A 27,192-nucleotide genomic window follows, 5' to 3' on the forward strand; every position below is an offset into this window, starting at 1 on the left:
CTTCTTATTTATATTATACTATCAATAGTTATAAGTTGTATTTACTTACTAAATTAAGAAATTATAGTTAAATCAAGTTTATTGATATTGCACGGTTTTATAGGATACAAAAGTCTAAAGTGTTTCATTTGTATTTTGAGAAATGTGATATCCTAATTAACTCACAATTTTTTTTTATTCCTTTGAAAGAGATTTTATTTATTTGTTGTAAATGTTTATAAAAACACGGTATAGATTATTATATGTATTATTTTGGGGTTTAGGATGTCACGTTATCTTTAATAAAATATTTTACAATACTTAATACATATGCTGATGATAGTAGCACCTAGCTCCTCATATTCATTTGTTCACCCAAACATCAATTCACTTAACAACATATTTGCTTTCTTTCCTATTTCGATCTTTGAATTTTTTTTTTTTTTCTATTTCTTCTTTTCTCAATTTTTTTTCCTATTTCATTTTAGAAATTATCAAGGCTTTTCCCGATTTCATCATTGATTCTTGTTTGTCCGTTGAAAAAGCTTTTCCCGATTTCTTCATTGGCTCTCGTTTTTTCGTTGAAGAATCTCTTCCTGATTTCTTCATCATTTTTTCGATTATCTCTTCAATCGATTCCTTCAATTTCCTCTTTAATCAATTTCCTTCAATCGTTTTCCTTTAATCGGATTTCTTTTACGATTCAACGATTTATGATTTATGATTCAGACTCAACGATTCAGATTCAATAATTTAGGGATTCACGAGTAAGTGAAATTTTTTTCTTCTATTAGCAATTTGTATTGGTTGAATGATTTGATTGATTTTAGTTTTTTTTTTATATTTTAAAACTGATTTGATGTTCTTTTATTTGCATATTCAGATAAAAGATAGTGATAAAACAAAAAATAGATATGGAGTTTCTCATCTTGAAGCTCAAGTTTGATTGAATGATTTTGTTGAAATAGTATCATGTAATTTTTCTTAACATGTATTTTTCTTCAATGATGTTGTATAAATGCTTTGTAATTCATATAAAGTTTGTTGCTAGGATCAATAATCAGTATTCTGGTTTAATTTATTGAACTTTTGTTTAGTCTTCTGGTTGAACTTCTGCTTGGTATTCTGGTTGTTTCCAGAATGAACGATTTTCAATTTATAAATCTATGATATTTATTTATTTATGGATCCACACAAGGGCAAGTTAATATTCACATGCTTATATTTCTTCCTATATTCCTTCAAATTTCCACTAGTACACGGGCAAGTTAATATTTACATTGTTGATATACGCATAATCAAGGGAATTCTAGCTATATTGCACATAAAATGTGGTTGATACTTGATATTTTCAATTAGTAAGGGAAAATTGTGCTAGTATATTTGAAAACCTAGAGGTGTTTTTGCACACCTTGTAAGTGGGATTAAACCTAGCTTGATTTTTTTTAACGGTTCTTTTAGATTTTGAGGTAGGAGGTAATAGGTTTATGATAGCTTTCAATCTATGTAGTGTAATAACACACTACCATCTATTGTTAAATTATACATTCGTATGAAAGACAACTTAACCTAAGAATTGTGATCCATCATAATATGTTGCCAATTGATACGTCAAATCCTATAAGTTGAGCTTTGTATCCTCTATTTGTATGAAACTAATTAATTAATATATTGAGAGATGTGGCTTTGGAGGATTGAATATATGTCGAGTCGTAATCTTTCTTTTGTAATGAATCCATGTTAGTAAAGGTGGAGTAGAGGGATAATGGTCTGATGTTTGATATGGGCATGATCAGAAGCGGATTCAACCTAACATAAATGATATGTGATCGCAGTTATGGTCGTGTCATCATGATTTTTAAGTCTCAATTACCATAAATGAGACTTCGCCAATCATATTTGATTGTGATTCTCAAAAGTATCAAATATTCTGACTTGATCGCGATTTTGAAATCTTGTGTTTAAGTGATGTCTTTTTTTTATGATTTTTGTTAATTATATATATTTTTTATTGTGTGACAGGGCTTTAGGAGTTGGTTTATCAAATTTAAAATATTTCTCAGAAGCAAGTGTTGGAGGACAAAGAATGATGGAAATGATAAATAGAGTTCCAAAGATAAATTCGAAAAAAGATTTTAGAGAAAGTGTTAGGATAATTTGAATTTAAGAATGTTGAATTTGTGTATCCATCTAGACTAAAAAGTGTGATCCTAAAATGATTTTTGTCTAAAAGTCTCATCAAGTAAAATATTGACATTAGTTAAAATGTAACATCCCAATTTTTATAATAAACTATATTATTAATGAAATAGGATTTTAAACAATTAATTTAGTGTTAAAATTATTTTAGAATATATCTTGATCAATTTTATGATCAATTTTCTTTATATATGTGCTTTCTATGATGTTCTAATCTTGTACATATTAGACTAAATGAGTGATATATATAAATTTTTTTTTTATATTTTATATATTATTCTAAAAATACTAGTATTTTAGTGTATATATTTTAAAGATTAAGATTTTAAGTGATTTTACATGTATATGTGCGTTCGTAATTAATGTGATACTTTTTTTGAATGTTCGACTAATATTAAGTGTGTACACATTTATATTTTAATTATTTATAGCTATTTCCTATTTTTAGTTATTTCTTTTACAAATAATTATCTTGAGATATTAGTAATATTGTGATTGATTTTCCATGTTTATATATACTTCATATGAAATGGTAACTTTATACATATTTTTTGTGATTTAGTAATTAATATAAATTATTGATGTTGTATTTATTTATTTTTATCGTTTTGACTATACTTTAAAGATGGTAGTATTTTTATGCAATTATTCGAAAAATATTATAGTAATAATTATAGTTATTATTTTGAATATGATAATTTTGGTTATTAATATATTTTAAAAGATTAATTACTTTATTGTATAAAATATTAGTTTTGAAATATTAGTAATGTTTTATAAATGAAATTGTGTTAAAAAATTAGTTTTGATAATTTTGGTTTTATTTTAATAAAATAAAATAGAGTAAAATGTATTTTATGGATTAAGCCCCATGTAAGGGTAAAACCTAATAATAATAAATAATAATAATAATAATAATAACAATAATAATAATAACAATAATAATAATAATAATAATAATAACAATAATAATAATAATAATAATAAAAATAAAAATAATAATAATAATAATAATAATAATAATAATAATAATAATAATAATAATAATAATAATAATAATGAACAAAAGAAAAAGAAAGGAAGGATAGTATATTGTTGCATCGTCTTCTTCGTGAGCTGCAACCTCCTTAACATTTTCCTCTCCTTCTTCTCTCTTCGACCATGATCATTATAGTGAATGTCGTGCAAAACCGACACCACATTTGTGATCTCCTATTTCATACCCAACTTCAATCGCAAATTGAAACGCTCTATTCCTCTTTGTCAAAAATCACACCTCCAACTGTTGATCAGGATTTCAACCATCACTACTATCACCAACAAAAACTGAGACCACATTTAGACTCCACGAAACACCCTCTTCCAATAACTATGTTTGAAATCACCAACTGTTTCACTTAAAAAAATGGATTTTCACTCTCGTCGCGGCTGTGTTGTCGAATTCCGACCAGCACGTTCATCTTCTGGAAAAAAATGACAGTATTTTTGGATTCCTCTCGTTGAAACCTTCAAGAGGCACTACCCATTTACGGGTTTCGGTGAAGTTGATGTCGGACCCTGTCGACTCTCCAACGCTCGCCATGTTTTCATTGACTCTGCAAATTTTTCGATGCTTTTGGACTCTTACGTTGCGCGTCGTCGATATATGATGGTTGTTGGAGATTTTTCTAATTCTTATATCTTACGAAAGCGTCAAACTAAGGTAAGGGGTGAAAGTGAGTTTGATTTAATGAGTGTAAATTTACTGAGATAAACGGAAAAACCATATTTCTCATAATTCATTTGAGGCTTGCTACGTACGGCTGAAACCTTTTGAGTAATAATTCACTAATGACAAAACTTGAATTTGGTGAGGTTAAAATATGAGTTAGAAACTTTTGTAGGGTGTTTGTTTGATTTGATTTCGAAGATCGTGTGGTAGTTGAATTATTGCACAATTGTGTATTTGGTGTATTATCTGTTTTGTACCCTTTATATTTTTATATGATATATAATATGATGAATTGTAATTATTTGCATTGCAATTAACGCGATGTGTTTGAATGATCTAGTATTATTATATGTGAGTGGAAATTTTGTATTGTTGGAGCTTGTGTATCATGATGATAAATTTTGGATGTAATATATGACTGTGGAAATATGCATTAATGATGTGTACTTTTTGACTTATGATGTTACCACCTTGATAAATATGATGAAATGGATATTGTGTTTAATTGAATAGTGGTGAATTCAACATGTGTCAATGATGGTTCTCTTAATGGAGTGAGTAGCCTAGACCAAAGAGGGGAGAATATGTATGTTATTTGTTTGAAGTGGGGATTATCTTGCCACAATATAGGTAAAGTCTGACAAACCTAATGATTTCGGGGAACTACAACTGAATGAGTCTCATCGCGACGATCTACTGTTGAGTCTTAAAGAAAGATTGTTAGACCTTGAAGGTATTTGGGTGAGGAACTCCTAGGTGACTTGGACGTAACACTCCATATGTCGGGAGCTAACATGCAACACATGTTTACCTCGATTATCGCGTATACATGTCTCAGGTTGAGTAGATGGGATCTATGAGGAGAGTGCCAATTTGAATTGTCCGTCCACTTGCGTGGTGGCATAGTACTTGATTTGTGTTTTGACTTACTTGACGTTGTGGATTCTATCAATGTTTTACCTTGGTTATTATTGTTAATTGTGATTTGATATGATACAGTGTTTAATTGATGTTTTACGAGTTCTTGTCAATTGTTTTATACTATTACATATTTTCGAAGCTCACCCCTTGTTGCTTGTGTTTGACGCTTGCGATATTTTGGGACTTCTGCGAATTTCTTTCAGAATTAGCGCATTTTACTTTTTATTTCCATTGAGGTTTAGAGTGTCATATAGAGGAAGTGGTTATGGAAAATCAACTATTATATCACTTTTGCAAAACATTTATGATCTAATTAGTTGAGAAATATTTGTTGATGAAATTTCTATTCATAAGCTTCTAATGCTCATAATTTCATTTCAATATTGCCACAAGGATATGATACTCATGTTAGTGCTATAATTAAAATGCTAGGAATGCAAGTAACATGCATTTAATGGAACTAGTAAAATTAAATTATATTTTATTGTAAGTTTCAATGGAAATAGTTAATAAAAATAAATTAAAAATTAAAATTTAATTTACTTTTATTAATAATTTAAAATTACAATTAGTAATGAGATAAAATAAATTTAACTTAATAAATAATAATAATAATAATAATAATAATAATAATAATAATAATAATAATAATAATAATAATAATAATAATAATAATAATAAGTTTTAGTGACAGACAATACCGTAACAATATATCAATTCTTTATTTATATTTATCTAGTTTTTAGTGACAATCATTATAGTAGGTACAAATAAAAAACATGTAGTGACAAACTTCAAATATATAGTAACAGTCCTCAAAACATAGCAAGACGCCCTTTAAAATTGATGGTGGATCCGGGTGTCACTCAAAGTATTATTGACCTTTATTTATAGTTTTTGTCTTTTAGTAACAAACTTTATCTGTCACTAGAAGTCAATTTTCTTGTAATAAAGCATGTTGTATAAACTCATCTCATAACTCAGTCATTTCTATCTATCCTTGCCTTTTTATTTATCTAGAGCATGTTATATAAAATCGTCACATAATTTAGTCATCACATAACTCTTTCTCTTCAGGGTCTCCAATTTAACTTAAAGTTTGGATTTGATGTCTCTTTTACAACGCTTTTTCCAAATAAGCGCTGTAAAAGACCTCCGTGTGTTATTATGTTATATGAATGTTTTTTAAAGCCTTTTACAGCGCTTTTCCACATAAGCGCTCTAAAATGTCTCTTTAGGTTAATTTTAGAAGGCTCTTTTACAGCGCTTTGTCCAAATAAGCGCTGTTAAAAGGCCTTATTGTTTTTGTGTTTTGTTATGTTATTTTTTAAAGCTCAACATGCAAAACCCACATAGTAGTAACTGGTCACCACCAAAATCCCTTCCTCTTCACCAAACTCCTATTAGAGCGCTATTTTTACAAGCGCTGTAAAAGACTTGCAAGACTTGCGCTTTCAAATAATTAAATGACCTATTAGAGCGCTATTTTTACAAGCGCTGTAAAAGACTTGCAAGACTTGCGCTTTCAAATAATTAAATGACCTATTAGAGCGCTATTTTTACAAGCGCTGTAAAAGACTTGCAAGACTTGCGCTTTCAAATAATTAAATGACCTATTAGAGCGCTATTTTTACAAGCGCTGTAAAAGACTTGCAAGACTTGCGCTTTCAAATAATTAAATGACCTATTAGAGCGCTATTTTTACAAGCGCTGTAAAAGACTTGCAAGACTTGCGCTTTCAAATAATTAAATGACCTATTAGAGCGCTATTTTTACAAGCGCTGTAAAAGACTTGCAAGACTTGCGCTTTCAAATAATTAAATGACCTATTAGAGCGCTATTTTTACAAGCGCTGTAAAAGACTTGCAAGACTTGCGCTTTCAAATAATTAAATGACCTATTAGAGCGCTATTTTTACAAGCGCTGTAAAAGACTTGCAAGACTTGCGCTTTCAAATAATTAAATGACCTATTAGAGCGCTATTTTTACAAGCGCTGTAAAAGACTTGCAAGACTTGCGCTTTCAAATAATTAAATGACCTATTAGAGCGCTATTTTTACAAGCGCTGTAAAAGACTTGCAAGACTTGCGCTTTCAAATAATTAAATGACCTATTAGAGCGCTATTTTTACAAGCGCTGTAAAAGACTTGCAAGACTTGCGCTTTCAAATAATTAAATGACCTATTAGACCGTGTTTTTTACAAGCGTTGTAAAATCATTCACTTTAAATAAAAATCATTTACTTTAAATAAATAAAAACAAATTTAAAACGAATTTACGCACTACGTCAGAAATGACATTTAACAGCGCCCATTTTACAGCGCTTTCTAAACACAAGCGCTGTTGTAATTATATTTTAAAAATAACGGAACCTATTACAGCGCTTTTTATGTAAAGCGCTGTAAAACAAGCGCTGTAGTAGGTCATATAACGTTTGCGCATCACGTTATAAGGCTTTTACAGCGCTTGTCAAAAAAGCGCTGTAAACGGAAGCGCTTTCGCGAATCAGTTACAGCGCTTTTTTCACAAGCGCTGTAAAACACATGCGCTTTCATTGAATTTAACTACCTATTACAGCGCTTTTTTCACAAGCGCTGTAAAACACATGCGCTTTCATTGAATTTAACTACCTATTACAGCGCTTTTTTCACAAGCGCTGTAAAACACATGCGCTTTCATTGAATTTAACTACCTATTACAGCGCTTTTTTCACAAGCGCTGTAAAACACATGCGCTTTCATTGAATTTAACTACCTATTACAGCGCTTTTTTCACAAGCGCTGTAAAACACATGCGCTTTCATTGAATTTAACTACCTATTATAGCGCTTTTTTCACAAGCGCTGTAAAATACATCTTTCAAATAATTATATACGTTGGAAACCCTCATATCCTCTACATCTTTCAAATAATTATATACGTTGGGAACCCTAATATCCTCTACGTACTGTGCGGCCATCTACGTTGTCTAAGGTATTTTTTACACATGATCTGTTATGTTTTGAAATTGTCAAAAATTGTCAAAAACTCATACCACATGATCTGTTCTGTTTTGAAATTGTCAAAAATTGTCAAAAACTCATACCACATGATCTGTTCTGTTTTGAAATTGTTAGTTGATATTGGTTTCTTTTTGAAACTTGTTGATATGTTTTGAAAGCTTATTATTTTTGTTACTGCATTTATATAGGTGGTATAATATGGATAGGAAATGGATTTCAGCCAATCGATTGTCAAAAGAGTATGAAATTGGAGTGAAGGAGTTTGTTGAGTTTGCAGTGAAGAATGCAAAAGATCCAAATAGAGTAGTTTGTCCTTGTTTAAAATGTTGTTTTGGAAAACGTGTTAGAGAAGATGAATTAGAAGGACATCTAGTATGTAATGGAATTGATCAAAGCTACACATGTTGGATAAGACATGGTGAGAAAAAAAAAGGAAACATTAATTTTGAGAATAGTTCTACATATGCTTCAACTGATTTCGATACAGATACATATGAGCCGGACCGAGTTGATGAGATTGCAAAAGCAGTTGAAGAAGATCTTCGAGATTGTCCTAAAATGTTTGAAAGTTTGTTGAGTGATGCAGAGAAAGAATTATATAATGGTTGTACTAAATTCACAAGACTGTCAGCGATATTAAAGTTGTACAACTTAAAAGCGAGTAATGGATGGTCTGATAAAAGCTTTACGGAATTATTAACACTCATAAAAGATATGTTGCCAGATGATAATGAACTTCCCAGTCGAACCTACGAGGCTAAACGGATTTTGTGTTCTATTGGAATGAGTTACGAAAGGATTCATGCGTGTCCTAACGATTGCATTTTATTTCGAAACGAATATGAACTACTTAAGGCGTGTCCGAAATGCAATGTCTCTCGATATAAGAAGAAAGAATCTACTCCAGCAAAAGTCGTGTGGTATTTTCCTATAATACCAAGATTTAGGCGCATGTATCGCAGTGAAGAAGATTCAAAACACTTGACATGGCATGCAGATGAAAGAATTAGAGATGGAATGTTTCGACACCCTGCAGATTCCCCACAATGGGCAAAAATTGATCACGAGTATCCTGAATTCGGGATAGAGTCAAGAAATCTAAGACTTGCACTTTCTACTGATGGAATGAATCCACATGGTCTTCAAAGCATCTCACATAGCACGTGGCCTGTGATTTTGGTAATATATAACCTACCTCCATGGTTATGTATGAAGCGTAAGTTTATGATGTTGTCTCTGTTAATTTCTGGACCCAAACAACCGGGGAATGATATCGACGTATACTTGACTCCTTTAATTGAAGATTTAAAAATTCTGTGGGAGACAGGTGTGGAAGTTTATGATGGGTATAGGAAAAAGTGTTTCAATTTGAGGGCTATGTTGTTCGGCACAATTAATGATTTTCCAGCATATGGTAATTTATCAGGATATAGCATTAAAGGTCAGTGTGCATGTCCTATATGTGAAGAGAGTACAAATTGGATGCGGTTGAAACATTGTAAGAAGAATGTGTTTCTTGGACATCGTAGATTTTTACCTTATAGTCATCAGTATCGTGGGTGGAGAAATGCATTCAATGGAAAATCAGAGGAAGGTAAAGCTCCTTTAGCACCGACTGGATATCAAATACTTGAAAAAGTACAAGGTTTGACCAATAAATTTGGCAAACCTTTTGCGGGAGAGCTGGTGAAAACTGGGTGGAAGAAAAAGTCAATTTTCTTTGAATTGCCATATTGGAAGTCATTGTATGTAAGACATTTCCTCGATGTGATGCATATTGAAAAAAATGTATTTGAAAGTGTTATTGGTACGTTACTCAATGTTCCAGGAAAGTCTAAAGATGGCGTCAATGCAAGATTGGACTTGGTCGATATGGGAATAAGAAATGAACTGGCTCCAGTAAAGAAAGGAAATCGCACATATCTACCTCCAGCCGCTCATACTCTATCTAGAAAGGAAAAAATTGTTTTATGTAAATTTCTACACGAAGTTAAAGTTCCAGAAGGATACTCTTCGAACATTAAAAATTTGGTTTGTATGAAAGACCTCAAGTTAAAAGGTTTGAAGACCCATGATTGTCATATTATAATGGAGCATTTGCTACCAATAGGTATACGTTCCATTTTACCTGAAAAAGTTCGACTAGCCTTAACTAGATTATGTTTCTTCTTCAGGGAAATTTGTAGTAAAGTGATCGACCCTCAGAAATTACCGACATTGCAGAGGGAAATTGTTGTTACTTTGTGTGAGCTTGAAATGTATTTCCCACCATCGTTTTTTGATATAATGGTTCACCTTACTGTTCATCTGGTTAAGGAGACACAACTTTGTGGGCCAGCTTATATGAGATGGATGTATCCGATAGAACGATATATGAAAATATTAAAAGGGTACGTAAAAAGTAGAAGTCGACCAGAAGGTTGTATTGCTGAACGATACATTGTTGAAGAGGCTGCTGAATTTTGTACTGAATATCTGTCCAATGTTGAATCCATAGGGCTTCCCATGTCTCGTCATTCGGGAAGACTATCAGGAGAAGGGATAACTGGAAGGAGACTACTGACTATATCAAGGACAGAATGGGAGCAGGCACAATTGTATGTTCTGCACAATGATGATGAGGTTCAACCGTATGTTACAATACACATTGATCAGTTATCTCGTTTGAACATGAATAGGAATCAAAATTGGATAACTCGAGAGCACAATCGAAGTTTTGTAACATGGTTAAAAAATCACATAATGTCAAAATTTGATATAGACCCCGGATCAATTTCAAATAGATTGAGGTGGCTAGCAAATGGTCCGAGCTTACATGTCTTTTCTTACACTGGTTATGTTATTAACGGCTACACATTTTATACCAAAGAACAAGATGATCAGACCACTATGCAAAATAGTGGAGTCACTCTCGTAGCTGAAGCGATGCATGTCTCAAGTGCAAAAGACAAAAACCCAATATATGCAAATCTATCATATTTTGGGGTTATCGAGCGCATATGGGAGTTAGACTACACAATGTTTCGTGTTCCTATATTTGGTTGCAAGTGGGTCGATAATAATAATGGCGTTCGGATTGATGAGTCAGGATTCTTGCTTGTCGATTTTAATAGGGTGGGATACAAAGACGAGCCTTTTATTTTAGCGTCGCAAGCTCAACAAGTGTTTTATGTCACTGATCCTTCTAATGATAAATGGTCTGTTGTCCTATCGACCAATAAAATAAGTGATGATAACAATAATGATGAAGATGTTGGTAATGATCTTTTATTTGCAACATCACAACAACCACATGAAATTGATTCAACTGATGATGGTTTATATCTTAGAGATGATCATGATGAGGGAATTTGGATTAATCCATCGTTTCGTATTGTAAATGGACAAACAAATGTGAATGTCACCAGGAAAAGAAGAAGGGCATCTTAATGTATATGTTTAATTGTTTTATATAAGCTATGCATGTAATCTGAACTGTGTTATTGTAAATATGCATGTAATCTGAATTGAGTGTTTTATACTAAGTTCTGATTAATTTATTTTCTGAACTGAACTGAACTGAACTGTACAGAGAGATTCTCATTGTCATTTCTAATAATTCATGCATGTAATCTGAATTGAGTGTTTTATACTAAGTTCTGATTAATTTATTTTCTGAACTGAACTGAACTGAACTGAATAGAGAGATTCTCATTTCTAATAATTCATGCATGTAATCTGAATTGAGTGTTTTATACTAAGTTCTGATTAATTTATTTTCTGAACTGAACTGATAAAAAGGTTTTTAATGTCATCCCAACCCAAATAAACCAAACACAAAAATAAAATAAAACAATAAAACAAAACACATGAGTTTGGTGAAGAGGAAGGGATTTTGGTGGTGACCAGTTACTACTATGTGGGTTTTGCATGTTGAGCTTGTTTAAAAAATAACATAACAAAACACAAAAACAATAATAGCGCTTATTTGGAAAAAGCGCTGTAAAAGAGCCTTCTAAAATTAACCTAAAAGATACATAATAACATAATAACACACGGAGGTCTTTTACAGCGCTTATTTGGAAAAAGCGCTGTAAACGATCATTTTAAAAATAAAATAATGAGTGTGTTATACCTTTTACAGCGCTTTCCACACAAAGCGCTGTAAACGACTCTTTTGAAAGTGAGTAAAAAAGACATTTTACAGCGCTTGTTTGCCAAAGCGCTGTCAAATGGCTTTAAAAATAATATTCATCAGACACCTAATTTCTTCAAACACCTTGTACGCATCATGGGATTCAAAAAACATCAGACACAAACCCATTTCTTCAAACACATTGTACGCATCATGGGAATCCAAAAAACATCAGACATTAACCCATTTCATCAAACACCTTGTACGCATCATGGGAATACCCAAAAACACATTGTTAACAAAAACATCAGACACAAACCCATTTTTCGCAACATGGCAATGATCCTGAATACCAAGTTTCGATTTAAGAAGGAAAGAGAATGTAAAGAGATAAAAAGGGTGTTGAGGTGGAGATTGAATTGTGAAAGAGTAAGCTTTGATGTTTGTGAAGAAGATGCATAAAAGGAGAAGAGTTTGGTGAAGATGAAGGGATTTTGGTGGTGACCAGTTACTACTATGTGGGTTTTGCATGTTGAGCCTTCTAAAATTAACCTAAAGAGACATTTTAGAGCGCTTATGTGGAAAAGCGCTGTAAAAGGCTTTAAAAAACATTAATATAACATAATAACACACGGAGGTCTTTTACAGCGCTTATTTGGAAAAAGCGCTGTAAAAGAGCCTTCTAAAATTAACCTAAAGAGACATTTTAGAGCGCTTATGTGGAAAAGCGCTGTAAAAGGCTTTAAAAAACATTAATATAACATAATAACACACGGAGGTCTTTTACAGCGCTTATTTGGAAAAAGCGCTGTAAAAGAGCCTCTTAAAATTAACATAAAGAGACATTTTAGAGCGCTTATGTGTAAAAAGCGCTGTAAAAGGCTTTAAAAAACATTAATATAACATAATAACACACGGAGGTCTTTTACAGCGCTTATTTGGAAAAAGCGCTGTAAAAGAGCCTCTTAAAATTAACATAAAGAGACATTTTAGAGCGCTTATGTGTAAAAAGCGCTGTAAAAGGCTTTAAAAAACATTCAAATAACATAATAACACACGGAGGTCTTTTACAGCGCTTATTTGACAAAAGCGCTGTAAAAGGCGTAAAAGGCATTCAAATAACATAATAACACACGGAGGTCTTTTACAGCGCTTATTTGTCAAAAGCGCTGTAAAAGAGCCTTTTAAGAATTTAACTAAAGAAGCCTTTTAGAGCGCTTTACAAAAAAAGCGCTGTAAAAAGGCTTATAAAAAGCGCTGTAAAAGTGTTACGTATATATAACAGTTACCTCTTCAGTTTCCTCTTCATTACGTAACCTTCATCTCAACCTTCATTTCTTCTCTTCTTTTGCAAACCCTATCATCCCGTCCTTTACGAACCTTATTTCCACGATCATCTCCTTCATTTCGAACCTTATTTCCATCCAAGATCATCTCTCCCATTTCACACAATATATTTTCATTGAAATACGTAACCCTCATTACGTATTTCTTCAAACCGTATTTCTGTGAACCATATTTCTGTGAACTTTCTGCAAACCCTCTTTTCTTTGCATTTCGTCTTTCTTCGAACCATCATTATTCAGGTATTGATGTTATTAAATTTTTGTAATCATTAGAATGCATGTTGAGCTTTTTTAAGATATACTGATACATGTTGAGTTTGTTTATAATAATGCATGATCCATGTTGAGCTTGTTGATGTTATACTAAAGTGCATGTTGAACTTGTTGTAGTTAAATGGATACAAACAAAGATTTAGAAGTTCAAAATGAAGAAGTTGGCACCTCTAAGACTTACGAAAAAGAAGTCAAACGTGGTGCAACTATCATGCAGAAAGTCATTAAAGCAAGGAGTAATGGCATTAAATTTGAGGTATACTATATATACTCTGTTTGCTGTGTGTTTTTTTATCTTTTTTTAGGGTTTAGGGCATGTACTTACTATATGAGTTTATTAGGTTGGCTGGAACGAGAGTGGTCAGCCAGTTGACCCCAACAGCTCCATGTTTGTAAGCTACATTGGGGCTGTTGTTCGTCAAAATGTCCCAATAACAATAGACAACTGGAGAGATAAGGCGTTGAAGGATGCCAAAGATATCATCTGGAATGACATTCAAGTAAATATTTTGATCTACTCTTTTGTCATTTATAATTTTTTTTCTGTAAAATACATTACTTATAATTGTTTTCATTGCAGACCACTTTTGTTCTTGATGAGGAACGAAAGTCATATGTTTTGAGAGTTGCTGGGAAAATCCATCGTGGATTTAGATCCCATCTCTCAAATTTCTATCTAAAAGATAGAGAAGGAAACACAAATGCTGAACCTCCAAAGATATATCAACATTATATATCAAAGGATGAATGGAGTGCATTTGTTTCCAAACGTTCTGACCCGGCGTTTGTCGTAAGTTATTAATTTATTAGCATTTGTGTTTTATTATTCATATTCGTAGCGTATTTTAAATTTTTACACAATTGCTATTTTTTTTTTATATAGAATATTAGTAAGGCAAATCGCGAACGGGCAAGCAACCCAAAACACCCATACAAGAAATCACGTATGGGATATGCACGCCTTGAACAACAAATTGTAAGTAATTAAACATCACTTTTATATAATGAAGTAATTTGTATTATAAACTATAGTGTGTAACTAATTTGTATTATTTTGTTTATGATTTTAACGAATAGAGAAAAGACACCCAAGCCGATCAACCCTTGGGTCGTCATATCTTATGGAAGGAAGCGCGTGTTAACAAAGAAGGAGTGGTTGATAATGAAAATGTCAAGAAAGTTGTAGAACTTTGTGTAAGTATATTATCACTTTAATATTTTTTAATATTGTATTTTAAAAATGCTATTGAACTTATCTTTTTAATGTTACATGTATTTTAGGAAACTATTGAACAAAGTTCTGAAACTCAAGAGGGCAACAAGGATACGTGCAGGGACATTCTTGGGAAAGTGTTTAATGTCCCTGAGTATTCCGGTCGAGTGAGGGGGAAAGGATTTGGCGTAACTCCCAAAAGCTTTTTTCCTCAAGAGAAGCGCCAAAAACCTTCCAACGAGGAAGTATTAGAGAAGCTCAGAATCTTATCGGAGCAAGTGGCACTCTTGGTGAATACGAATAAAGACAAGCAACTTCCGGTTCAGCTCCAACCTGAAATACAAATGGAGAGTGAAACCGGGAGTTGCAACGTCGGTTTGAAGAGTATTCCCGAGGTAATTAATTACTTACTACTTACTTGCTTATGTAATTACTTATGTATTAAACAAACTTATATATTAACTGTACTTATGTTTTAACTATTGATGTAGGGTGTCACTACATGTGTCCTATACTTGTCCTCGCCGACTCAACGGAAGGTGGGAAAAGGAATATTGTACAATACTTCGGGAGAAGTATTGCACAATATTCCGATCCCCGCGGGCCATGTCAAAGTATCGCCTACGGTTGCTTTCGAACCAACTGCACCGTTGCCCATACCGGACAACGATGGAGATATGAAGTTCTTAAGCGACGCTATTGGCAGTTACGTGGCATGGCCCACACACCTTGTTGCCCTCGAAAAAAAGATTCCCAAGGACAAATCAGTTACATCTCCCGAAAAGGTTTGTCACATTTATTGCCTAAGGTTTTTTATTTTTTCAGATTCAATAAACTAACATTTTACCTCATTTTTGTAGGTCCAAATAAATAAACCACCCCTACAGCCAAAAAAAGGCAGCAGACCTCAAAAATTGGAGGTTAATAGGGCTGCCAAACTACAAAGGCTGGAGGGTAATAAAGCTGCAAAACTTGCAGCAACAAAAAATCTGGATCGGGGAAAATCGGTCGCTGCTGCTGCTGCTCCTAATAAAAGTCAGCCACGCCTTGGTAAATACGGGGCGTGTCTTGACATCCAAATAAAAAGGAACATGGGCAGCAGCAACGATTCGCCCATTGTACAAATGAATCAAGACATCTTTGGAGATGAGTATATTGAGTACCTCGAAAAGGAGCAAATGTACGATCTTCTCGAACATAAGGAGCTGAGTGTTACTGTAATCAGCTTGTACATAAGGTAAAAAATACTTTTAATTGCATTTATTTGTAATTAATTAAATGTATTGGTAATTAATCTAGTTTAAAATTTTCATTGAAGGTTTTTGTACGAGAAGGTCGTGTGCACGAGGAAACTGTCAAATAAATACTCATTCTTGTCTCCGCATAAGATGTCGATGTTCAAACTCGATCCAGACAATGTAAAACACTACATTGTAGATATGTTTTTAAGAAATAAAGAAAGTGATAAATTGTTCTTGGCACCATATAATTCAGGGTACGTAATTTTATCTTTTTTAATTGATGAGAATTTAATTTATTAGTTGTCTATAAACAAAATTGCTTAACCAATTTTTTGTTGTTGTAGGGCACATTGGGTGCTATTTGCAATCAATGCGGTCTCTGAAGTGATATACTATTTGGATCCCGTGCACGGCGATTACACCAATCACCCCGGAATAAAGAATATGCTCGACACGTAAGTAATATTCATTTATTTCTTACATATATATATTTATATATATATATATATAAATATATATATGTAAGAAATAAATGAATATTACTTACGTGTCGAGCATATTCTTTATTCCGGGGTGATTGGTGTAATCGCCGTGCACGGGATCCAAATAGTATATCACTTCAGAGACCGCATTGATTGCAAATAGCACCCAATGTGCCCTACAACAACAAAAAATTGGTTAAGCAATTTTGTTTATAGACAACTAATAAATTAAATTCTCATCAATTAAAAAAGATAAAATTACGTACCCTGAATTATATGGTGCCAAGAACAATTTATCACTTTCTTTATTTCTTAAAAACATATCTACAATGTAGTGTTTTACATTGTCTGGATCGAGTTTGAACATCGACATCTTATGCGGAGACAAGAATGAGTATTTATTTGACAGTTTCCTCGTGCACACGACCTTCTCGTACAAAAACCTTCAATGAAAATTTTAAACTAGATTAATTACCAATACATTTAATTAATTACAAATAAATGCAATTAAAAGTATTTTTTACCTTATGTACAAGCTGATTACAGTAACACTCAGCTCCTTATGTTCGAGAAGATCGTACATTTGCTCCTTTTCGAGGTATTCAATATACTCATCTCCAAAGATGTCTTGATTCATTTGTACAATGGGCGAATCGTTGCTGCTGCCCATGTTCCTTTTTATTTGGATGTCAAGACACGCCCCGTATTTACCAAGGCGTGGCTGACTTTTATTAGGAGCAGCAGCAGCAGCGACCGATTTTCCCCGATCCAGATTTTTTGTTGCTGCAAGTTTTGCAGCTTTATTACCCTCCAGCCTTTGTAGTTTGGCAGCCCTATTAACCTCCAATTTTTGAGGTCTGCTGCCTTTTTTTGGCTGTAGGGGTGGTTTATTTATTTGGACCTACAAAAATGAGGTAAAATGTTAGTTTATTGAATCTGAAAAAATAAAAAACCTTAGGCAATAAATGTGACAAACCTTTTCGGGAGATGTAACTGATTTGTCCTTGGGAATCTTTTTTTCGAGGGCAACAAGGTGTGTGGGCCATGCCACGTAACTGCCAATAGCGTCGCTTAAGAACTTCATATCTCCATCGTTGTCCGGTATGGGCAACGGTGCAGTTGGTTCGAAAGCAACCGTAGGCGATACTTTGACATGGCCCGCGGGGATCGGAATATTGTGCAATACTTCTCCCGAAGTATTGTGCAATATTCCTTTTCCCACCTTCCGTTGAGTCGGCGAGGACAAGTATAGGACACATGTAGTGACACCCTACATCAATAGTTAAAACATAAGTACAGTTAATATATAAGTTTGTTTAATACATAAGTAATTACATAAGCAAGTAAGTAGTAAGTAATTAATTACCTCGGGAATACTCTTCAAACCGACGTTGCAACTCCCGGTTTCACTCTCCATTTGTATTTCAGGTTGGAGCTGAACCGGAAGTTGCTTGTCTTTATTCGTATTCACCAAGAGTGCCACTTGCTCCGATAAGATTCTGAGCTTCTCTAATACTTCCTCGTTGGAAGGTTTTTGGCGCTTCTCTTGAGGAAAAAAGCTTTTGGGAGTTACGCCAAATCCTTTCCCCCTCACTCGACCGGAATACTCAGGGACATTAAACACTTTCCCAAGAATGTCCCTGCACGTATCCTTGTTGCCCTCTTGAGTTTCAGAACTTTGTTCAATAGTTTCCTAAAATACATGTAACATTAAAAAGATAAGTTCAATAGCATTTTTAAAATACAATATTAAAAAATATTAAAGTGATAATATACTTACACAAAGTTCTACAACTTTCTTGACATTTTCATTATCAACCACTCCTTCTTTGTTAACACGCGCTTCCTTCCATAAGATATGACGACCCAAGGGTTGATCGGCTTGGGTGTCTTTTCTCTATTCGTTAAAATCATAAACAAAATAATACAAATTAGTTACACACTATAGTTTATAATACAAATTACAAGTGATGTTTAATTACTTACAATTTTTTGTTCAAGGCGTGCATATCCCATACGTGATTTCTTGTATGGGTGTTTTGGGTTGCTTGCCCGTTCGCGATTTGCCTTACTAATATTCTATATAAAAAAAAAATAGCAATTGTGTAAAAATTTAAAATACGCTACGAATATGAATAATAAAACACAAATGCTAATAAATTAATCACTTACGACAAACGCCGGGTCAGAACGTTTGGAAACAAATGCACTCCATTCATCCTTTGATATATAATGTTGATATATCTTTGGAGGTTCAGCATTTGTGTTTCCTTCTCTATCTTTTAGATAGAAATTTGAGAGATGGGATCTAAATCCACGATGGATTTTCCCAGCAACTCTCAAAACATATGACTTTCGTTCCTCATCAAGAACAAAAGTGGTCTGCAATGAAAACAATTATAAGTAATGTATTTTACAGAAAAAAAATTATAAATGACAAAAGAGTAGATCAAAATATTTACTTGAATGTCATTCCAGATGATATCTTTGGCATCCTTCAACGCCTTATCTCTCCAGTTGTCTATTGTTATTGGGACATTTTGACGAACAACAGCCCCAATGTAGCTTACAAACATGGAGCTGTTGGGGTCAACTGGCTGACCACTCTCGTTCCAGCCAACCTAATAAACTCATATAGTAAGTACATGCCCTAAACCCTAAAAAAAGATAAAAAAACACACAGCAAACAGAGTATATATAGTATACCTCAAATTTAATGCCACTGCTCCGTGCTTTAATCACCCTTTGCATGATAGTTGCACCACGTTTGACTTCTTTTTCGTAAGTCTTAGAGGTGCCAACTTCTTCATTTTGAACTTCTAAATCTTTGTTTGTATCCATTTAACTACAACAAGTTCAACATGCACTTTAGTATAACATCAACAAGCTCAACATGGATCATGCATTATTATAAACAAACTCAACATGTATCAGTATATCTTAAAAAAGCTCAACATGCATTCTAATGATTACAAAAATTTAATAACATCAATACCTGAATAATGATGGTTCGAAGAAAGACGAAATGCAAAGAAAAGAGGGTTTGCAGAAAGTTCACAGAAATATGGTTCACAGAAATACGGTTTGAAGAAATACGTAATGAGGGTTACGTATTTCAATGAAAATATATTGTGTGAAATGGGAGAGATGATCTTGGATGGAAATAAGGTTCGAAATGAAGGAGATGATCGTGGAAATAAGGTTCGTAAAGGACGGGATGATAGGGTTTGCAAAAGAAGAGAAGAAATGAAGGTTGAGATGAAGGTTACGTAATGAAGAGGAAACTGAAGAGGTAACTGTTATATATACGTAACACTTTTACAGCGCTTTTTATAAGCCTTTTACAGCGCTTATTTTGTAAAGCGCTCTAAAAGGCTTCTTTAGTTAAATTTTTAAAAGGCTCTTTTACAGCGCTTTTTTCAAATAAGCGCTGTAAAAGACCTCCGTGTGTTATTATGTTATTTGAATGCCTTTTACAGCGCTTTTTTCAAATAAGCGCTGTAAAAGACCTCCGTGTGTTATTATGTTATTTGAATGCCTTTTACAGCGCTTTTTTCAAATAAGCGCTGTAAAAGACCTCCGTGTGTTATTATGTTATATGAATGCCTTTTACAGCGCTTTCACACATAAGCGCTCTAAAAGGCTTCTTTAGTTAAATTTTTAAAAGGCTCTTTTACAGCGCTTTTTTCAAATAAGCGCTGTAAAAGACCTCCGTGTGTTATTATGTTATATGAATGCCTTTTACAGCGCTTTCACACATAAGCGCTCTAAAAGGCTTCTTTAGTTAAATTTTTAAAAGGCTCTTTTACAGCGCTTTTTTCAAATAAGCGCTGTAAAAGACCTCCGTGTGTTATTATGTTATTTGAATGCCTTTTACAGCGCTTTTACACATAAGCGCTCTAAAATGTCTCTTTATGTTAATTTTAAGAGGCTCTTTTACAGCGCTTTTCCCAAATAAGCGCTGTAAAAGACCTCCGTGTGTTATTATGTTATATGAATGTTTTTTAAAGCCTTTTACAGCGCTTTTCCACATAAGCGCTCTAAAATGTCTCTTTATGTTAATTTTAAAAGGCTCTTTTACAGCGCTTTTTCCAAATAAGCGCTGTAAAAGGCCTTATTGTTTTTGTGTTTTGTTATGTTATGTTATTTTTTAAACAAGCTCAACATGCATGCAAAACCCACATAGTAGTAACTGGTCACCACAAAAATCCCTTCCTCTTCACCAAACTCTTCTCCTTTTATGCATCTTCTTCACAAACATCAAAGCTTACTCTTTCACAATTCAATCTCCACCTCAACACCCTTTTTATCTCTTTACATTCTCTTTCCTTCTTAAATCGAAACTTAATTGGTATTCAGGATCATTGCCATGTTGCGAAAAATGGGTTTGTGTCTGGTGTTTTTGGGGATTCCCATGATGCGTACAAGGTGTTTGAAGAAATGGGTTTGTGTCTGATGTTTTTTGGATTCCCATGATGCGTACAAGGTGTTTGAAGAAATGGGTTTGTGTCTGATGTTTTTTGGATTCCCATGATGCGTACAAGGTGTTTGAAGAAATTAGGTGTCTGATGAATATTATTTTTAAAGCTTTTTTACAGCGCTTTGTCAAATAAGCGCTGTAAAATGTCTTTTTTACTCACTTTCAAAAGAGTCGTTTACAGCGCTTTGTGTGAAAAGCGCTGTAAAAGGTATAAAACACTCATTATTTTATTTTTAAAAGGATCTTTTACAGCGCTTTTTAAGATAAGCGCTGTAAAATGTCTCTTTATTTTATTTTTGTGTTTGGTTTATTTGGGTTGGGATGACATTAAAAACATTTTTATCATTGTTTATTGGATTAAAAATATTGTTATCATTGTCTTTATCACAATACTTTAGGAGATGATGAATTATTAGAAATGAGTATTCTGAAGAATCTATATATATATATGCACTGAGCAAAAGAGAATCTCTCTATTCAGTTCAGTTCAGTTCATGTAAATTACTAATTTATATTCAGTTCAGTTCATGTAAATCAAGCTAAATATAAAACACTCATTGTTACATGAACTTGGTATAAAACACTCAAATCAAGCTAAATATAAGCAGAAAATAAATTAATCAGAAAATAAATTAATCAGAACTTAGTATAAAACACTCAATTCAGATTACATGCATATTTACAATAACACAGTTCAGATTACATGCATAGCTTATATAAAACAATTAAACATATATATACATTAAGATGCCCTTCTTCTTTTCCTGGTGACATTCACATTTGTTTGTCCATTTACAATACGAAACGATGGATTAATCCAAATTCCCTCATCATGATCATCTCTAAGATATAAACCATCATCAGTTGAATCAATTTCATGTGGTTGTTGTGATGTTGCAAATAAAAGATCATTACCAACATCTTCATCATTATTGTTATCATCACTTATTTTATTGGTCGATAGGACAACAGACCATTTATCATTAGAAGGATCAGTGACATAAAACACTTGTTGAGCTTGCGACGCTAAAATAAAAGGCTCGTCTTTGTATCCCACCCTATTAAAATCGACAAGCAAGAATCCTGACTCATCAATCCGAACGCCATTATTATTATCGACCCACTTGCAACCAAATATGGGAACACGAAACATTGTGTAGTCTAACTCCCATATGCGCTCGATAACCCCAAAATATGATAGATTTGCATATATTGGGTTTTTGTCTTTTGCACTTGAGACATGCATCGCTTCAGCTACGAGAGTGACTCCACTATTTTGCATAGTGGTCTGATCATCTTGTTCTTTGGTATAAAATGTGTAGCCGTTAATAACATAACCAGTGTAAGAAAAGACATGTAAGCTCGGACCATTTGCTAGCCACCTCAATCTATTTGAAATTGATCCGGGGTCTATATCAAATTTTGACATTATGTGATTTTTTAACCATGTTACAAAACTTCGATTGTGCTCTCGAGTTATCCAATTTTGATTCCTATTCATGTTCAAACGAGATAACTGATCAATGTGTATTGTAACATACGGTTGAACCTCATCATCATTGTGCAGAACATACAATTGTGCCTGCTCCCATTCTGTCCTTGATATAGTCAGTAGTCTCCTTCCAGTTATCCCTTCTCCTGATAGTCTTCCCGAATGACGAGACATGGGAAGCCCTATGGATTCAACATTGGACAGATATTCAGTACAAAATTCAGCAGCCTCTTCAACAATGTATCGTTCAGCAATACAACCTTCTGGTCGACTTCTACTTTTTACGTACCCTTTTAATATTTTCATATATCGTTCTATCGGATACATCCATCTCATATAAGCTGGCCCACAAAGTTGTGTCTCCTTAACCAGATGAACAGTAAGGTGAACCATTATATCAAAAAACGATGGTGGGAAATACATTTCAAGCTCACACAAAGTAACAACAATTTCCCTCTGCAATGTCGGTAATTTCTGAGGGTCGATCACTTTACTACAAATTTCCCTGAAGAAGAAACATAATCTAGTTAAGGCTAGTCGAACTTTTTCAGGTAAAATGGAACGTATACCTATTGGTAGCAAATGCTCCATTATAATATGACAATCATGGGTCTTCAAACCTTTTAACTTGAGGTCTTTCATACAAACCAAATTTTTAATGTTCGAAGAGTATCCTTCTGGAACTTTAACTTCGTGTAGAAATTTACATAAAACAATTTTTTCCTTTCTAGATAGAGTATGAGCGGCTGGAGGTAGATATGTGCGATTTCCTTTCTTTACTGGAGCCAGTTCATTTCTTATTCCCATATCGACCAAGTCCAATCTTGCATTGACGCCATCTTTAGACTTTCCTGGAACATTGAGTAACGTACCAATAACACTTTCAAATACATTTTTCTCAATATGCATCACATCGAGGAAATGTCTTACATACAATGACTTCCAATATGGCAATTCAAAGAAAATTGACTTTTTCTTCCACCCAGTTTTCACCAGCTCTCCCGCAAAAGGTTTGCCAAATTTATTGGTCAAACCTTGTACTTTTTCAAGTATTTGATATCCAGTCGGTGCTAAAGGAGCTTTACCTTCCTCTGATTTTCCATTGAATGCATTTCTCCACCCACGATACTGATGACTATAAGGTAAAAATCTACGATGTCCAAGAAACACATTCTTCTTACAATGTTTCAACCGCATCCAATTTGTACTCTCTTCACATATAGGACATGCACACTGACCTTTAATGCTATATCCTGATAAATTACCATATGCTGGAAAATCATTAATTGTGCCGAACAACATAGCCCTCAAATTGAAACATTCTTTCTTATACCCATCATAAACTTCCACACCTGTCTCCCACATACTTTTTAAATTTTCGATTAGAGGAGTCAAGTATACGTCGATATCATTCCCCGGTTGTTTGGGTCCAGAAATTAACAGAGACAACATCATAAACTTACGCTTCATACATAACCATGGAGGTAGGTTATATATTACCAAAATCACAGGCCACGTGCTATGTGAGATGCTTTGAAGACCATGTGGATTCATTCCATCAGTAGAAAGTGCAAGTCTTAGATTTCTTGACTCTATCCCGAATTCAGGATACTCGTGATCAATTTTTGCCCATTGTGGGGAATCTGCAGGGTGTCGAAACATTCCATCTCTAATTCTTTCATCTGCATGCCATGTCAAGTGTTTTGAATCTTCTTCACTGCGATACATGCGCCTAAATCTTGGTATTATAGGAAAATACCACACGACTTTTGCTGGAGTAGATTCTTTCTTCTTATATCGAGAGACATTGCATTTCGGACACGCCTTAAGTAGTTCATATTCGTTTCGAAATAAAATGCAATCGTTAGGACACGCATGAATCCTTTCGTAACTCATTCCAATAGAACACAAAATCCGTTTAGCCTCGTAGGTTCGACTGGGAAGTTCATTATCATCTGGCAACATATCTTTTATGAGTGTTAATAATTCTGTAAAGCTTTTATCAGACCATCCATTACTCGCTTTTAAGTTGTACAACTTTAATATCGCTGACAGTCTTGTGAATTTAGTACAACCATTATATAATTCTTTCTCTGCATCACTCAACAAACTTTCAAACATTTTAGGACAATCTCGAAGATCTTCTTCAACTGCTTTTGCAATCTCATCAACTCGGTCCGGCTCATATGTATCTGTATCGAAATCAGTTGAAGCATATGTAGAACTATTCTCAAAATTAATGTTTCCTTTTTTTTTCTCACCATGTCTTATCCAACATGTGTAGCTTTGATCAATTCCATTACATACTAGATGTCCTTCTAATTCATCTTCTCTAACACGTTTTCCAAAACAACATTTTAAACAAGGACAAACTACTCTATTTGGATCTTTTGCATTCTTCACTGCAAACTCAACAAACTCCTTCACTCCAATTTCATACTCTTTTGACAATCGATTGGCTGAAATCCATTTCCTATCCATATTATACCACCTATATAAATGCAGTAACAAAAATAATAAGCTTTCAAAACATATCAACAAGTTTCAAAAAGAAACCAATATCAACTAAAAATTTCAAAACAGAACAGATCATGTGTAAAAAATACCTTAGACAACGTAGATGGCCGCACAGTACGTAGAGGATATTAGGGTTCGCAACGTATATAATTATTTGAAAGATGTATTTTACAGCGCTTGTGAAAAACGCGCTGTAATAGGTAGTTAAATTCAATGAAAGCGCATGTGTTTTACAGCGCTTGTGAAAAAAGCGCTATAATAGGTAGTTAAATTCAATGAAAGCGCATGTGTTTTACAGCGCTTGTGAAAAAAGCGCTATAATAGGTAGTTAAATTCAATTTTGAAAGATGTATTTTACAGCGCTTGTGAAAAAAGCGCTATAATAGGTAGTTAAATTCAATGAAAGCGCATGTGTTTTACAGCGCTTGTGAAAAAAGCGCTGTAATAAGTAGTCAAATTCAATGAAAGCGCATGTGTTTTACAACGCTTGTGAAAAAAGCGCTGTAATAGGTAGTTAAATTCAATGAAAGCGCATGTGTTTTACAGCGCTTGTGAAAAAAGCGCTGTAACTGATTCGCGAAAGCGCTTCCGTTTACAGCGCTTTTTTGACAAGCGCTGTAAAATCCTTATAACGTGATGCGCAAACGTTATATGACCTACTACAGCGCTTGTTTTACAGCGCTTTACATAAAAAGCGTTGTAATAGGTTCCGTTATTTTTAAAATATAATTACAACAGCGCTTGTGTTTAGAAAGCGCTGTAAAATGGGCGCTGTTAAATGTCATTTCTGGCGTAGTGACATTAGACAACAAGCCCCTCTAGAATTCTAAGCACCACTCCACCTTTAGCCCATGAATCAACAATATGATGTAAGATTTTAGGTCTAATATTTAGCAATTAGTCTAGTCTTTATTGACTTGAAAAGAATTAAACAAAAACATTAAGAAAGAACAATTCAAAGGAAACTTTTACGAAGTTTAGATGCAACCACAAAGTAATAATTTAAATCTAACTCTATACAAGTGTATCCATGAAATCAATCATACCAAAATCCAACAGGGTAAAGAATAAATCCGCATCATAAATGTAGTAATTGAAAGCAAAATTAAACATGAATCCATGACAAATAGATCATAACTTCATGACAACCAACAAGTATGAAAACCCCATCTCGTTTACAAATTTTCTCTCGTGTTATTTACCTTGTGTTATTTACTAGAGTATTCCTTGGTTAACAAAAACAAATACCAATGTGGCTTTATATTTACTTAAACATGGAAGAGTTAAAATGAGCATGCACACACTAATGCATTGCATGCATATCGGCATAAACAATAGTTACAGTAAATAGTATAATGAGCTCTCACTTACTCATAAGTAAATAGTATTAAACCATTGTTTGTAAACAAACTAAAACAAACAATATTAAATGACATTAACACTCAAACAGATAAAAAAAAACATTAACAAAGCATCAGCATCATGTTGATGAATGGCCATTTAGAAAACCATCTTGTCGTCACTACGTCAAAAATGACATTTTATAGCGCGCCTTTTATAGCGCTTATTAAATACATACGTTGTTGTATAATATTTTAAAAATAACGGAGGATACAACAACGCTTTTTTGACAAGCGATGTGGAAAAAGAGCTGTTGTAGGGTCATATAGGGTCAAATAGCGCTTGCACATAATGTTTACAAGACTTTTACAACGCTTTTTCAAAAGCGCCCTCACATAATGTTTTACAACGCTTTTGGAGCGCTGTAAAATATAACACTCTCACCTTATGTTATACATAGCTTTTAAAGCGCTTTTTTGACAAGCGCTGTAAAAGACTTGCGTTATCACGTAATTAAATGACCTATTAGAGCGCTTTTTATACAAGCGTTGTAAAAGACTTGCACTTTCACATAATTAAAGGAACTATTAGAGCGCTTATTGTACAAGTGCTGTAAAATCATTCACTTTAAATAAAATCATTTACTTTAAATAAATAAAAACAAATTTAATACATTTTCCTAACCCTACGAACCCTCATCTCCTCTACTCTACGAACCCTTCTCTCCTCTATTGTGCGTCCATCTACTGCTCCTCCTTTAAAAAAATTGGATACGTTTTCTCAGGTATTGTATTTATTAATTTGTTGTTGTCACTAAAACTAATAAATTGTTACATAATAAATCATATAAAATCTATTCTTTTTTGAAATTTGTTGATCTGT

The 27,192-nt window shown here is 33.5% G+C and overlaps 1 protein-coding gene across 1 annotated transcript; it reads right to left on the reverse strand.

Moving 5' to 3' along the window:
• Positions 1-3,428: 3,428 nt before the first annotated feature.
• On the reverse strand, positions 3,429-25,129 carry LOC140919386 (uncharacterized). The gene is made up of 3 exons (XM_073365394.1): positions 25,059-25,129; positions 23,916-24,943; positions 3,429-3,460 (listed from the first exon to the last, which is right to left on the reverse strand). The coding sequence occupies exons 2-3, from the start codon at positions 24,931-24,933 to the stop codon at positions 3,429-3,431; spliced, it is 1,050 nt and encodes a 349-aa protein (XP_073221495.1). The 5' UTR covers positions 24,934-24,943; positions 25,059-25,129.
• Positions 25,130-27,192: the final 2,063 nt, after the last annotated feature.

Source organism: Cicer arietinum, chromosome 2 (assembly GCF_000331145.2).
Source record: "Cicer arietinum cultivar CDC Frontier isolate Library 1 chromosome 2, Cicar.CDCFrontier_v2.0, whole genome shotgun sequence".
Taxonomy (NCBI): Eukaryota; Viridiplantae; Streptophyta; class Magnoliopsida; order Fabales; family Fabaceae; genus Cicer; species Cicer arietinum.

Bases quoted from the DNA above. Each gene is read 5' to 3' on its own strand.
- LOC140919386 (XM_073365394.1), bottom strand. From the start codon at position 24,933: ATGGATAGGAAATGGATTTCAGCCAATCGATTGTCAAAAGAGTATGAA. The intron at 3,461-23,915 runs GTAAGTTTATGA...CCTGATCAACAG, and splicing joins TCCATGGTTATGTATGAAGC to TTGGAGGTGTGATTTTTGAC.